Genomic DNA, 16,499 nt, shown 5'->3' with positions numbered 1-16,499 from the left:
AAACGAATTTTCGAAAAAAATTATTTAAATCAATTTAATTTGTCTAAATAATTAAAAATTAATTAACTAATAATATTAAATATTCCACTAGGCCAATATGAATAACTTTAAGTAAAAAAAAGAGAATTCAGTGTTCAGAAGGTCGATTTCATGAAGAATTGACATTTTTGGTTTTAAGGACAGTTTTCAGGTAGTCGTCGGGGTGCTTTAGGGGGGTTAAACCTATATATCTGATAGATGAAATTATTCGTTGAATAATTCTCTAAAGGCCCCCATAAGTTCCCGTGACATTTTTTTTAAACCCCAAAAAATTATTCTAAAAATTCAAAAAAGTGATTTTTCCCAATGCATTTTACACGGGGAACTTTAAGTCTAAACGGGCACCTGTTAAAATAAAAAAATAAAATAAACAATTAAGAAACTTCTTTTTTCAGATATTGATTATTCACCGACTTAAATGGACTGGATTCGAAGTAAATTGGTAATGAATTTTGTATTCACAAGGAATGAAATTGATTCGATTGTTTGGAATTAGACGGAATTATTTTAATTTCGAATGAGTGCGAAACATTCACCAAAGAGTAAAATATTCCCATGCGAATTTCACGGCATGTAACCTATAGAAAATATATAATAAAATTAAAGGCGTACCATTAATACGTGTCTGAAACATTTGAAGAAAAATGCCATTGGGTGCCAACTGGTGGAGTACACAACGTAGAAACTGGTGCGCTACGCTAACAGCACCACCTGGTAAATGCATATTTGTTTCACTTTGCCAAGGGTACATAGCTTTGAGAGCAACTCTGTAAAAAAAGTATATTATTAGTTGCATACTACTAATTTATCAATTATATATTTTAATGTTTTAATAATATTAGCATTTAATTATATTGATACAATTTTTTCCTTTAGATTTATGATATATAAACTATTATCTGCACCAAACGTTAGTGTGGGCCACAATTTTTTTAAACGTTTATTCGCTAAAGACTTATATCGCATTATACACAAAAATGACTATTATTGCTAAATATGAACTCCATGAGAGTGGTCGTGCAAACACGTTTTGTTATTTTTTAACGCAGGCATATGACGGGATTGGCGTTACGTTATATCAAAAGCGTTTAAGATCAAATAAATATTTGATGTTATGAACGAGCATGAATGTAAAAATCCCCCTAGGCTATGATCCTTTCCATTGACTTTCCAAAGTTGGAGGCTACTTAAAAATTTAAAAAAAATTAAATGAGCATTATCTTAGAAGAAATTTGTATTTTGATTTTTTTGATTGTATAAAAAACTTATGCGATTCTGTTTTAGGGCGAATTCACAATACCATGAGAATATTTGAAAAAAAATTTGAAATTTTCATTTTGTAGTATATATTACTTTTTTCCTTACATTTTGTACGCCTTTAATTATAAAGTGAAGATGCGGGGCAGATGTTGCGTTAGTGTATTCTTTACCTATTCGCGAGTGATGATTCATGGACATATCTACTTAGATGTTGTGAGATTGTAGTGGAACGCCTTGAAGCAGATGATATTCTTAATGTTTTTACCAAATTTTGGTTAGACCTCACAAACCTTTCTTCAAAAAGTGTCGACCTCGTAGGGCTTGGGCAGAAATTGAAAGAACCAGGGAGATTGATGAAAATGGGAAATAGGTAAGCGAGAGATGGTTGATTCTCCCTCAACGACTCCTCTCCTCTATGAGATATATATTTGCCTACCCAATTTTAGGACCTAACTGCGTTCGAGTGTTTTTAAACGCATTTAACTGGGTTTGTTGATCTCATAATAATACCGAGACACCAGAATGATGACCTGAAAACCGAAAGAAACTATCTTCTAATGCTTTACATAATTCACATAATTACATAATTTTTCTTTATTTAATTTCGTAAGAGGTCCGACCGTTTAAAAAAAAACGAATCCCATACAATACAAGTGATTTGCCGAAACTAGATACAACCTACCTCGACCCTCCTAACGTATTCCGCTTTGGAAAAAGCCATGTTGGCTTTTATTATGTATTTCTCCTTATTTAATTTTTTTTTAAATTCTTAATTTGTTACTGTTCCTCTTTAAAAAAACTAATTTTTACAAAATTCTTTCAAACCACATTTACTCAGGCGGAGTTGAAGAAGGAGCGTGACTTGCTGCCACGCTATGCAGATGCTACCGGAAGGGATGTCCGCGCCTCGCTGTTCCATTTGGCTAATCGCGGTACAGGATTTACGCGCCAACCACGAATCCACGGGAAGTTCATTTCCACTATGGCTTCCGGAAGTCTCCACGTTTTTCCTATTGAAAAAGCGGGTATAGAAATTAGATTATTACCAATATTTCGACACTTTAGACGATAATATTACGGTCAAGCTTCCTCTGAGTACTCTAACCAACTCAGAGAGGGCGTTCTTCGATTTTAGCCCAGTGTCGGTGTTTTAGTAAACTCTGGCACAGCTGAGATACCAATGTCCATCGGGTTCCCTCTTCTCTTTCTGTCCTGTCGTGGGTAGCCAGTAGGGACATTGTGACATTCGGAGATTCTACTTTGCCCACCCTGGTTTCGGGCTCGTGCATCGTGCACTTTTTGTCAGAAGTTGACCGTTGACTCTCTCATGGGCGGTAGTAAACATACACAAAGGTGATATTAAGAGAATGTATAACAGCTTATATAGCGAAAAGGTTATAATAAGATTGCCCTTCGCGGGATTGAGGACCCTCGCTCTTCAACGACATTTAAAAACACAATTTAAAAACGTATTTTCGTAAGAATATCGGACTTCGAAGACCTTACATGACCATTAAAAAAATTATACAAGTGACCTTTTCACCATTCGCAATAAAAAAGTCGTATAGAATGTTCCCGAAACTAGTAAGATTGGCAAATAATTTGTCTACACTAAATTCTCCTGATTTCCATATATTTTGCAATGTATAAGGCTACTTGAGATTACCAATTTCTTTAGTTATATATTTTATAATCTGGGTATACGATATAAAAAAGTAGGATGCGTGAAGAAATTAAAATTATTTTCCTTTTTTTTGTACTTATGTATATTTTTGTTCTTACAAAATACGGGTTACAATAGTAAATATACATAATGTATACGCTTTTACTTTACAACATTTGAGACATAATGTACACGTTTTTACTCTAAAACTTTTGTTTTATATGTATGTTTCAAGTTATGCATCAGTATTCAGTCTTCATCACTATCTTCGTTTATTACAGGACTTACCCTTTCTGTTTCAAAAATTTTGGATAAAATTTCTGCTGGTCTTACAATTTTAGTAAGGTACCTGGCGTGAGAACAATAGTAAACGACCACAACAACATGCGAAAAGCATCGAAGAGTACGTCTGCTGTTTGCATAGTCGCAACAATAACGAGATATATCTTGGTATCTAATGGTATTTGGTTTGTAATAGATGAGGCAATTGTGAGTTTTGCTACTTATGTGGCGTGATTTTACTTGGACTTTTAGTATTTCTTTTAGCTAAAATAAATTTATGTCGTCGTCTTCTGTAATTATTTTTGCTAAATATAATATCGACTGCTGCAAATGGTAAGTCCCTGTAAAGAAAATCTTCTAATCTCCGACTTTCATCTCGGGAAAGTTTAGCAGATCTGTCGATTAAAATGAAAGCTCTCCATACATGATAATTATCATCTCATAGAGATTCATCAGGGAAAATGAGACATGGGGAACTCCAATTCTGATTGGTGCCGCTGTACCGTAACTAATCTTTTATGGAATTTGGTTCGCTTGAGTTGGCGCCATTTTTAAATCACAATTTAAATTGCAAGAGGATTTGATAAAGAATAGTGAAAGCACCGATTATACAAAAATTCTAAATTATTGGTAAAGTCATTGTTATAGTCATAGGATCTCTATCATATCATAATTCGTATATTCTTGAAGAAATTGGTAATCTGAAGTAGCCTTATATATTACAAGAGATATGGCAATTAGGGGAATTCAGTGTAGACAAATAATTTGTCTATTTCAGTAGCTTTTTTTAATAATCATATATGGTCTTCGAAGTCCGATATTCGTATAAAAATACGTTTTCAAATTTTTTCTACTATGTTTCACCGTTTCAAAAAATCTCAAAAAATTCATGATAAATCCTTGATATGTAATCAATCTGTGTGCATTTTTCCTTAACGTTTTTACATACTTACCCGGCTAAGCCCTTTGTCTTAAACAGCATGTGCCTTTGAGGAGGACACGATATCTACGCCTTCATCTCTCTATTCGTATTTCTCTACCAAATAAACTTTTCTTAATTTTTCCCACTTCGAAAACTTTTGGAAAACAATGTCCTTTGCTCATCACTTTTGCACCGCCAAGATAAAAAGTATACTTACAAAAAAGCACGACAATTCTTGTACCGATTAAACAAAATATTAAAAATTTTTAAATTTAAAAACAATAAATCTTTCTCTTTCTTTCTCTCTCTCTCTCTCTCTCTGTGGTGATTAAAAATGCTAATAGTATGTCACAACTTTTTTTTATACCGAAGACGAGATTTTGAACCATAAAAAAAATGAATCTTCTGTAACTAAAATTGATTGTTTCATCCAAGAAACTTAAAACACGTCTGAAATGAGTTCCAACGATTATGGTAAGTTTATTCTTTTATTTCTTCTTACAGTGATCGAATTTCCTTGTTCGAATGCATTTCAAAGCAGACAGGCATGCTCAAGTCACAAAATTAGTCGCCACTCAAGTTTATTATTCATCAAATGAAATAGGATGACTCAGAGTATTTGAGTTTAAAAAATTGAAAATGTGAATTATCAAAAAACGATCCGAATGTTTGTTGAAAGTGTGACTCAAATTCCGGTTGATCCTCGCCGGATTTTTTTTTATTTTTGTCTAAGGAGGAAAGTTATTTCCTTTTTTTTAGGAGAAAAAAGGGTTTCTCTTTAAAAAAAATTTTTTTTAACAGAAACGTTTTATGTTCATTGTCCAAATTCGGTCGTTGGATTCTTGGTTTTATTTTCAGGAATTCTGCACATTGAAATTATTTAGCCTTTCCTCCCAAAATACCCCCAAGAGTCATACATGTTGTGAAATAGATTTTAATCACTCTCTGGTTACTACATTCATTTTCTTCTTTACAATTTTTAACTGAAATTTACTGAAATTGAATATGACATTGAATAGACCTTCCTCAAGATCTGTAAAAAATCTGGATACATGGAAGGCCGGAAAGAATAGAGGATAATTTGACATGAGTAGAAAGGAAGATGTAGTATAAATTAAGCAAAATAGTGTGAAAAAAAGAAAAATGGAAAGAAAAACGTTAGTTAAGCATGGGAAAATACAGACAGAAGATGTATGGCGGGATGGGAACGAGAACAAGGAGGAGTAGTAAAAAATTAGGTTTCAGGAAACTGGGAGAGAAAGAAACAAGAGATGTAGAAATAAGAAGTAGTACGAAACAAAAAGAGAGGAGAAACGAATGTGGGAAAGATTGGAGGATATGCCACTGGGATATAACAGGCTTGGAAAGAAAGGATAGGGAGTTTATGAGAAATTTGACACAATGGGATATAGTAGTAATGGTGGTGGCGTGGCTAGATGAAAACGGATGCTAAAGAGTAAGGGGAGATTAGTAGCAGGTTACAAATAGGAGGTTTAAAATGCAAATAATGAAAAAGGCAGAACAATCGGACGATTGATGATGGTAGTACGGAACAAATGAATAACAAGGAAGGATAACAAAGAGATAAAGGAATAAAAAAAGAAGCAATAGTAGACGAGGTCAATGTGAGGAGAGAGAGGTGGTATATAGTGGGAGCGTATGTAAACGGTGGTATGCAGGAGAAAAAAGAGGGTTTGAGAGGACTTATGGAAGAAAATTATCAAGAGATTCAACTTAAAATAGTAAGAGATTTAAACGCGAGGACAGAGGATAAAGGAGGAAGTGAATAGGGTGAAGAGCAACGAAGAAAGTCCAAAGATAAAATACTGAATGGGAAGGGAAAGAAATTGTTAAAGAGCCTAAAGAAGATGGGACGGTTTATATGAAATGGAAATATATAGGAGGATGAGGAAGGGGAATATACACGTTCAGGAGAAAAAAGGGAAAGGGTAATTGATTATGCGGTAGTGGATGACGAGGCACGAGAGAAGCTCAAGAAACTAGAGGTAGAAAATTTTATTGATTCGGATCACTTTCCCATAATAGTGAAATTAGAGGGAAAAAATAGTAGTAACAATAAGGCTTAAACAAAGTAAAAGTAAAGAAGAGTAGGAAGAGTGGATTGGTCAACGGTAGTTGAAGAACAGTTTAAGGGAAAGAGCAGGAATATCAAAATCGGAGAAGGAAATGTAAACGAGAAGTTGGAAATAAAGACTGGAGGGATCAGAGAAATATTATAGTACACATGCAAATAAAAAGTTAGTGAAGGAGGTGATAGAAGTGGATGGGATGAAAAATGTAAACAGAAGAAGAAGGAAGTGAGGATTTAAGGAAATGGACAAAGGGCAAGAGTAGTGGAGAAAAATATAAGAGAAAAATAGGAAGTATACAGTGTTGTGTGCAGAGAGAAATAGAAAGGAGATAAAAGGTTTAAAAAAGAGGCGGAGAAGGCTTGGGCGGAAGACGAGGTTTGGAATGTGGTAAATAGAGAGAGAAGAAAATGAAATAGAGTAAACCAGGACATTGAGATGGTGAAACTGAAAAAAAAATGAAATTACTTTAAGGGGTGAAGACAAAAGTTAGGAATGGAAGAAATTATGGTAGGGAAAATCATGAGGAGGAAGACATTACAAGGGAGGAAATAGTAAAGGTATGATGAAAGATTGAAAGACACCTAATATAGAGGCGATTCCAAATGAAGTATGGAAATGTGGAGAGATAGAACGAAAGGAATGGGCATGGATAATGTGCAATAGAGTACGGAGAGCAAAGGGGTGGCCAGAGTTATGGAAGAAAGGAATAGTGGTGCCCATAGTGAAGAAAGGCAAAGGGGAAGTCCTTTTGAAAAAAGACTACTTTGTAGAAATCTCGAATATTCGGTTTCTTTCGAAATCCTATCTCAGTATAATAAGCAAAATATATTACCGCGAATAATTTTCATAAACAATAACAGCCTACAGGGACAGAACGAAACGGTTGCGGTCACCGCGACTCATGTTGCTGATGCACGCGACGGGAAAAGAGTGCTTCGAAATGCTCGAGAATATGTAAATGTGACTTGTTCACGGTCACCACACGAGTGCTACACGGTTGTCATCCGCGTGAGTCACAGTTCGGACTTTCACAACGGCCACCACTGCGATCAGAGTGCTTCGAATTATTTTCACGCGCATTAGCACTGTTATGTCGCAGCGATGTGAACCATTTTGTTCAAAGTCCTGGCAACCGTTTGGCTCTGAACTGTGAATCACCACCTTTAATTATTTTTTGAAATTTAATTGAGTATAAAGGTCGATTTGAAAACAAGAAATAATGATTTAAATATTGAAATCAGCAATGTGATCAATCAAACCCTCGTGTGCAAAAGGTGCTAAGGGACATTTTGGCAGCTTTGCAGATGAGTTAAATAATATTCTCTAAAATCGAAATCACCATTTAAGGATGAAAATAAAGTGTACTCCGGAGCTGAAAAAATTACTGAATTGAGGGCCAAAAAGTTTTCTCAGAAAAAGTTAGCCAACTTGGAGGAAATTGATGTGGAAGTTGACAATCTGAAACTGAAACTAACCTAAAATTGGAGCAAGCTCGGCTGAGAGTTAAGATAAAAATTTCAGTTTTTAGCTTCAAATAAATAAAGAAATAAATGCTTCTAAAATATTGAGTTTGCGAATATAAATAAACAAAGTTTGATGTAAAAAGCAGTTCTAAGACAATCGACCGAAAATGCTGACTCTTAAATTTCACAGGTTTTAAAAATAAATTTGTTTTAAAAATCAATCAATTAAAAGAATTATTATTTTTTACGAAAATAAAAACATTCTTTCGAGATATGAGGATGCTAAATGAGAATTAAACATTTTTTCTCTAAAAAAGTTATTCAGTTAGGAGGAAATGAAATTTTGTGTGATAGCGTCACGGTGTGAAATATTGTTTTTTCCTTTTTTCCTCTTGAAAGTGAGTAAATGTGATTATTTATATATTTTTCACACTATTTGGTATAGATTTTATTGGCGAATAAAAGCCAAACTAGTCACCTCACAAAAAATTCGTATTTTAAAAAAATGTCATGTTTTCAAGTTTTTGGTTAGGATGGAACAGGTATACTTGTCTTTTGTTTAAAACAATTAATTTTTCATTCAAATTATCAAGAAACGCTGAAAAAGAAATGAATCACTTGTAAACTGTCACCAAAAAGGTAAAGAACACACTGTATGGAGGTTAAGTACCGCATGCTCCTTGACACCCTGCGGCATACCTAATTTTTATTACTATACTAAAAAACGCGAGTTGGAACAAATGCTTTTACCGCGATGTGTAATTAATTTTTAAAGAATTTGTGGGTCAATAAACCTATTTTCGCGAAAATGCTCTTTGGCACCTTTTGGACTACCACCATTTAAATATTTTCCAACTTAAAAAAAAAATAATTAATGACCACTTACATCTCTTAAATATTATTGATATATTATTTTTTATTAAAATTATGATAATAAGTGAATCACTTATCATAAATAGATGAGCAGAAACAAAACGACGTCAATTGGTTTACATTTTTACGATCAGCTGATGCATAAACCCTAAACGGTTGCCAGGACTGTAATAAAACGGTTCACTTCCCTACCACCATGGTTACTGGTTGGGACCAGAATCAGCTCTAGACCTATCAGATTCTCGCGGAAAGCCACCATCTTTGCTACCCTGCGAATACCTTGTCGCAGAGGTCCGATGCCACGAAAATGGCTGACTACATGATTTTTGATTCCATGAGCTCGGCCACAATTAGTTTGGATGGAACACCGAGGGACACCATATTATCGCTATGGGAAATGGCCACTAAATTATGGGAAATATGGAGGGTGTCAATTTTCTGTCCTCCATGAGCAATTCTTTTCCAATCGACGCATGAAAGAACGAAGCAAAGAGTCTTTTCAATCAATTCTCTAACGCTTTAATTCTGTACAGGAATATCTTATAAGCTCAGGCATCTTAAGTCTCTTAGTACGTTTTTCGTTCATAAATAGAAATTTCAATTTTTGAGGGCGCTTTTTGTCTCTCGGAAAGAATTCTGAAAATAGTTGTCACAAAAATAGTTGTTCAAACGAAACGTTTGAACTGAATCATTGGGCGATTTTCTACACAGGACCAGTCGAATATTCTGATCGTTTCTCTGTACCTGAATTTGTAGGTACATTTTCTCTACGTCAGCACAGAGATCTATGCGAAAACATCTCCAACGAAGCAGCATATCGTCTAGATTTGGAAGCAGTTTGGCTCCAGCGTGCAAGCATTCATTGAGCGAAACTTCAGCTTCTGTCCTCTGAGATCCATTGGGGACTACTCTCAACTTGATAGTAGCGCAAAATGTTTCAATTTGGTAAGCTTAATTGATAAAAAAGATCGAGTAAATTCAAGAAATATCTAGAAGAATGGAAGAGATTCAATTCGAATTTTAAACTTAATTTTCTTTAGAAATTTAGATATTAAAATATTTCAAAACTATACGTTAAAAGTTATAGTAAAAGAAATTCAAACAGATTTCAAGGAGATAAAAATATATTTCTTAAAATTCCTAGGAAAAATGTAGAAGATTATAAGTCAATTTTTTCCATCTTGAAATAAGGAACATGATTCTTATTAAGTCTTCTGGTGTAATTTTGTTAGACATTTTTTAAAAGTATGTGTTGGTTTCAAAAATGTACTTTTAAATTTAAGTAAGTGTTAAAGATGCACTTTCAATTTTAAGTAAGTTTAAGAGGTATTTAGGCAATTTTGAAACGGTTTAAAAATAATTGAAACCTGTAAAGATTTTTCTAAGGTTTCACGAAAATAAAAAAATTCTTTTAGGTTCCTATGAAAAATGAACATAATTTTTTATTTCGAAGAATTAATTTTAAGGGGGTATTTAAAAAGATATCAATAAATGTCAGACGATCTAAGAATTGTAAAAGAATCTGAAAAATTGTAAAGGCAATTTTTAAAAATTTTGCAAAATTAAAAAAAAATCAAGAAAAATTCTAATAATGTTTAATGATTAGAAGATTAGAAGGTTTGACAAGATTAAAAGAAGAATTATTTTCCTGCATTCGTGTAAATTTTTTAGTGATTTTTTATTTTGAAAAATACACTTTAAGAGAAAATTAAAAAGGTTTTTAACATATTAAAGGATTTCCTAAAAAATAAAAGAAGAATGTAGAATGTTTGAAAGCAAAACGTTTCAATTTTGTACGATGAAAAGTTTAATGAAATGTACATAATAATTTTTTTTAAATACTTGGGAATATTTAGAAGATTATAGGAAATTTTTTTACATTTTTTATGATTTTTCAAAATTTTGATCGAAATTCAAGACAGTTTAACAATATTTTGAAGAATTTAAAACGCTTTAAATATATGAGAAATATTAAAAAATTTCCGAAAATTTATTAAATATTTCTTGATTTTTTCCAAACTTCTTAAAAATTCCTAAACATCTTTTTAAAAGACTCGAATCTTTCCTAATACTTTTTAAAATCCTATAAAATAAAATTTCTTTTTAAATCTTTTTAAATACTTATTTCAAAATTTAGCTTATACAATTTTATTTTAATTGTAAAAAAATTGTAATTGTAAATTAATTGGGAATAATTGTAAAAGGAATTTAACAAAATTTATTTTATGAAGACTTATCTCATCATTTTAAAGAACAAAACAATTCTTAAAGTAAGTATTTGTAGCATTTTAATAATTAACGAACATATTTTTAGCATATTTTTCCTTGATTCTGGGTTTTATGGTAGGGTCAAACATGGTACAAAAGACCATCGTGAAATTTTAAATAAAAACTGTAATCTACATAAATTATTATTTGAGATAAAAAGTAATAATACTTTTATAAATATTCCTAAAATTTATTTGAAACTGACCAAACCTTTTATTGAGATATAGAAAAATTCTGCCAGATGTAAAAAATTGACTTGTAATCTTTTAAATTTTCTCCAGGAATTTTGAGAAAAATAGTTTTATCTCCTTGAAATCTTCCGAAACTCCATTAAAGCTTCCAAAGTTTATTTTTGAAGTATTTAAAAATCTAAAATTAAAAAAATAATAAGTTTACGATTTAATTTGAATCTCTTGCATTCTTCTAAATATTTCTTGAATTTATTCGATGTTTTTTAAATTTACTGTCAAAGTGAGTGCTTTGAAAATAAAAAAAAAAAAATATTTTCACATTAATCTTGAGAAAATTCTGTTTCTAATCTTGTCAGACCTTCTAAGCCTTCTAATCTTCCAGATTATTTTTTTCCAATTCTGAAATCGTGTGAAATTTATTGCTATCTTTTTAAATAATCCCTTAAAATTAATTTTTTTTAAATTCCTACAAAAAATTCTTAACAAATGTTTACAAGTTTTTATTATTTTTAATCGATTCCAAATTTCTAAATATCTCTTAAACTTACTCAAAGTTGAAAAAACATTTTTAAAAACAACATAAACTTTTAAAAAATTGTGAAACAAAATTGCTCAAGAAGGCTTCATTTTTAACCATTTTTTCAATTTTCTCTTAAAATCTATTCTATTCCATTTTTGGTTAAAAATTAATGTTTTTAAAATTGAAAATCCGACTATATTATTAAGAATTTAACTATTCTGTAGTAAATTCGGTTTTTTTGTTCAAAATACTCTTAAGTGAAAAATTCATTTCTTCTTCCATCGACATTTAAACTATTTTGCAGAAAACTGAATTTATTATCTAAAAATGTAACTATTCCATTTTTGGTTAAATACTTGTTTTATAGTTTTAATGTTCATTTTTAAGGTTGAATATTTAAAAATTTTTAGAAATTTTTAACAAAAAATATCTTTTTCATTTGAAAATTCATTCATTTTTAGGTAAAAGTTTTTCTCTTGTTATAAAATGGTTGAAGGTTCAAATTATTTTTTTCTTGAAATTAAACTATTTTGCTGCAAATTTCTTTTTGTCAATTTATTTTTGGAACTGATAATGTAACCGTTTTTCGTTTAAAATGATCTATTTTGTTAAAAATTCGTTTATTGTTTTGTTGTATTAAAATTGATTTTAAAAATTTCGAATTTCTATTTTCGATAGAAAGTTATTGGTTTGAAAAGTAAATTATTTGTTTGCAAAATACAATTTTTTTCTTGAAAATTAAAATATTTTGTTGAAACGTGGACTTTTTGGTGTGAATAATTATTTTTCAAATAGAAATTTAACTATTCAATGTTTCGTTAAAACATTATGTTTTTAGTTGAAAATTCAACTATGTGCTTGAAAATTCATGTATTTTTTTTTAATTTCGTCTTTTTTGCACGAATATTAGTCGTTTGGTTGTTGAATTAATTTTTTTGGTTGAAAATTTAAGTATTTTTTTGTAGATTCGATTGTGTTTATTTATTCAAAACGAATTTTTTGAAATAGAAGTATAACTGTCCCAGTTTTTGTTAAAAATTAATCTTTATTACTTGAAAATTAAAATCTATTTTTTATCCAAAATTTTGACTAGTCCATTTTTGGTTGAATACGTATTATTTTATTTTAAAATTTGTTTCTGAAGATGGAAATTGAGTAATTTTGTTGACTTTTTTTTCTTTAAAAATTACCTTGTTAGCTGAAAATTTATTTTCTTTGTGATAAATTATTTTTCTTCTTTGAAAATTCATATTTTTTTAGATAAAAATGAAATTCTTCGATTGAAAATTCGCATTTTTTTGGTTAAAAATTAATTTTTCAACTGGGGAATGAAGTATAAATTAGAATTTTAAATTAAAAAATGTATTTTTAAAAGTCATTTCTTAGGTTGAAAATTTAACTATTTTGTCGAAAATTCATCATCAGCCTTTGATATCATACGTCTTATCTCCTTAGCCTAGTTTCTCTTCCCAAAAGAGCACAAATTATTCAAAAAACCATTCTCAATTTCAATTTGAGGATGCGAGTCAACAAGAGAGAGAGAGAGAGAGCGTTTTCCTGCTTTTAGTCGATGTGGAACTAGCTTCAAATTCCTCTGAAGGTATTCTGCCTACTTTTGTGTGATCCAATGATGTGATGGATTCAGATGATAACCATGCATTGTTCCGCTTGGAAAATTTGTCTGCATTATAGAACGCACTCTTCTATCTTCTTTTTAAAGACGGAATGAAGTGCCGCCACAAGTTTTCTCTAGTCATATTAACTTGCTCTCTATCTTTTAAATTAGCCGTGCGAAGGTAATCAAACATAATTTTTACGTCTTTACTAGAACTTCCGATTAAGAGAGAACTTAGAATCTGATTAGGCACTCTGATAGAATCCATTTCTAAATTATATGTATACACTAACACGCACACATACACAGAAAGAATCAAATCAGGAGTGACTAAATATATGGTTCACAGTTAAGAAAAGCATGCCCTGTTCTCGTTGCCTATCTTCAGATGAATGAGACAGTCATTTGTTTCGCTAAAGAACTAACAAATGAAGATCATCCACCATTGAACTTTAACGCTGAAAGTCGAAGGGGCTATGCACGAGCTGTTGATTTCAAATCATCTAATTAATAGGAGCTATTTAATGCTAGAAAATATCAGTTCACGATGGTTAAAAGACAAATAGTTTACAACAAAAATAATCATGAACATTTGGTTCACGGAGATGACATCATGTCTTGGCGATGCCGCTTACCATAATGTATGCGAATTAGCTTATTAACTCTGAGAGAGAAACTTTCTTCAGACTCGTCGGCGAATGCCCAAATAATGTTTTCGTTTATTAAATTGATTTTCAAAGAATCATATAAATTTATCAACAGATTAAGAAATTTTCTGAAATTCTCATGAGTTTCTTAATTTAAAAAATTTTAATTGAAGCAAATGATTTTTTCTGACGACAGATGCCTGAATAATGAATTTTTTTATGATATTAATAATAATACTCTTAGGAGAAATTTTTTTCATTAAAATATTATTTCCATTCAAATTCCTTGCAATCTAACTAAAAGAAAACGTTAAATGATTGAAAATTATAGAAAACACATTTTCAAAAAATAATTTGTTTATCAAATTTTTTTGTTTATTGTACCATGATGGAATATCTTTATATACTGTAAATCTATGAAACGCCTGCGATTACAACAATATTCCTATTATTGACGAGCACCGTGATCATCAAATAGAAAAAGTTTCCATTTTTTCGGAATCTTTATTTAATTATAAAAAACTTAAAAATCTAAATGAAAAATCAGACTCGACAACTTTCTTTGAAATTTTATCAGCTTTAAAAAAATCTAAGTTTATGCATAGGTTCAGCCGGAATCGTATTTTTAACCAAAAAATGTACTTTTTCCCCACTGTGCGCCGCCGGTCAAAAGTCCGTTGGTATAACATTTGGCTACGATGCCAGCGTCATCCCTGCTTATAGATGTTTTATGGCGCATATTCACACAATGCGGTGCGAGGCGAAGATGTAGAAGCGTCATTAAAACCAATCGCGGAAAGCAGGCACCTTCTGAGAGATTATAGCGAATTCATAACAAGAAGCAACATTTACATGTGGGTTCCTTCTAAGCCTAAAGATCTGCCTAAAACGGATGCCTCCCTTCGTGACGATATTTTGGAGATATCCGACCTCTGGACATTCATTTATTCGGTGTATGGTACTGCAAGAGCTTTGGGCGATTCAAATTGTACGCTATAACCAACGATGGATCAAAATACCAAAATTCGCTTGCATCAACTGAACAAGAAGATTGATAGGGCAAGACAGAATGCGTCCCGTGTTTAGCGTGTGATTAAGTTCATAACGTCTGGTAAACCGTTCATGAAAAGGGTTCGAAAGGTCACCCAAGAACTGAGGATCGTCAATCACACACTGAACAATTGAAAGCTGCTGACAATCAAGCAGTATGTTGTTGACAAAATATGGGTTTTATTCGACGCAAGGAAAAGAATGCAGAACAAGGAGAAATTGACCAGGGAAAATCAACAGTATAGTATTAAGGTATAGTATAGTATAGTTTATAGGAGGTAATAGAACATAGTGATAATATCAACAACTTTAAGGCGTTTTGCGACAACCTTATAACGCCTGAAGAGGAATTTCCATCAATCATTGCTACAAAGGTGAAAAAAGCACTTAGGTGTACGAAGAACTTTTTTTTCTGCATGACCAGACGTTATTAAGAACTTCTGGCCAAAGAAGCTTAATTCTACACACAAAAATGTGGCCAGCATATTTATCTTATAGTTAAGTCGTAAACGCTCATTCCGCAGTGGCTTGTATTATGTCGCGCCGAAATTATGTCTTCAACCGAAAAAAGAAAATGTATCCAACCCAGACAATCACAGGACGATAGCTTGTTTGTATAACATGTTTACAGCTTTGCTCAACAATATAATTGTTGGAAGAATTGAGCCCGCGTGGAGAGAGATGTACGAACAAGGTGGCTAAAAAAAATTAGTAGCAGCCTGCAGAGACCTGTCCTGTTCGTGATCTCAATTAACTATCGGAAAGCTTTCAATGCAAGCTCTCATAGACTTATCATCGGCGTGTTGAATAGCTGGAAGCTTCAACTACACATAGTAGAATGTACCTTTCAGGCGGGTATCTTTCTTTGCTGTGCCGACACTGTTTATCGCGAGCATTCGGTCACTCATGTATTTTATATAGACGACCTGAAGATCTATGATTGTAGTAAAAATAAACCCTCAGAGTGCTTTAAATAACGTCAAGAAGTACTTAGGAGTGATTGTTATGGGCTTTGGATTGGAAAAGGGTGCCAAAATTAATCTGAAGAAAGAAGGATTAATGTCTTTCCCAATGAACCTGAGATTGTGGGTGTAAGTATCAATACACATCTTAACACTGGCCAGACCTACAATTACGTGGTCATGCCTCGAAGACTCAATCGGGACGCAAAGTCAGTGAACGTGCCTCTCCAAAGCAGATACATGTCTTTATAACCGACTTGTTTCAAGTACACCTTACATCGTTGCAAATTCTATAAATGCTCAGGAACCACGATGTGATTAGCAAATAGGAGTTCTTTTACTAAACTGCGGAGCAGGCATCCGACATCCTTGGCTCGGGTTTAAGCATCAGAAGTGAGAAAAGTGCATTAATCTATCTAGATATTTCACTTCTGAAAGCCGAAGTGCAAAAATCAGAGATTAAAAAACTCCGCCAACAACTAATTGTCAAGAAAATGCCTGGAAAACCTTCACAGAATTGTAAAAATATAGTCCTCGTCAAAGGAGCAAACTTTTGCTTTTCTCATCAAATCATCAAGTTTTAATTCAGATATAGAAGGTTTCATTATTGCATGCCAGGATGGTGTCATTTCCACCTTAGTATACTGTCAC

The 16,499-nt window shown here is 32.1% G+C and overlaps 1 protein-coding gene across 1 annotated transcript in view; it reads right to left on the bottom strand.

Moving 5' to 3' along the window:
- The window catches only part of LOC117172910 (protein unc-79 homolog), a 600,505-nt gene that overhangs the window by 548,787 nt on the left and 35,219 nt on the right, over positions 1-16,499 (bottom strand). Inside the window, exon 3 of the mRNA XM_033361204.1 lies at positions 652-806. Within this exon, the coding sequence (XP_033217095.1) occupies positions 652-806 (155 nt within the window). The remainder of the gene's footprint in view (positions 1-651; positions 807-16,499) is intronic.

The sequence above is a fragment of the Belonocnema kinseyi genome, chromosome 5 (genome assembly GCF_010883055.1).
Source record: "Belonocnema kinseyi isolate 2016_QV_RU_SX_M_011 chromosome 5, B_treatae_v1, whole genome shotgun sequence".
Lineage (NCBI taxonomy): Eukaryota > Metazoa > Arthropoda > Insecta > Hymenoptera > Cynipidae > Belonocnema > Belonocnema kinseyi.
This window is presented reverse-complemented; position numbering and strand designations above follow the sequence as displayed.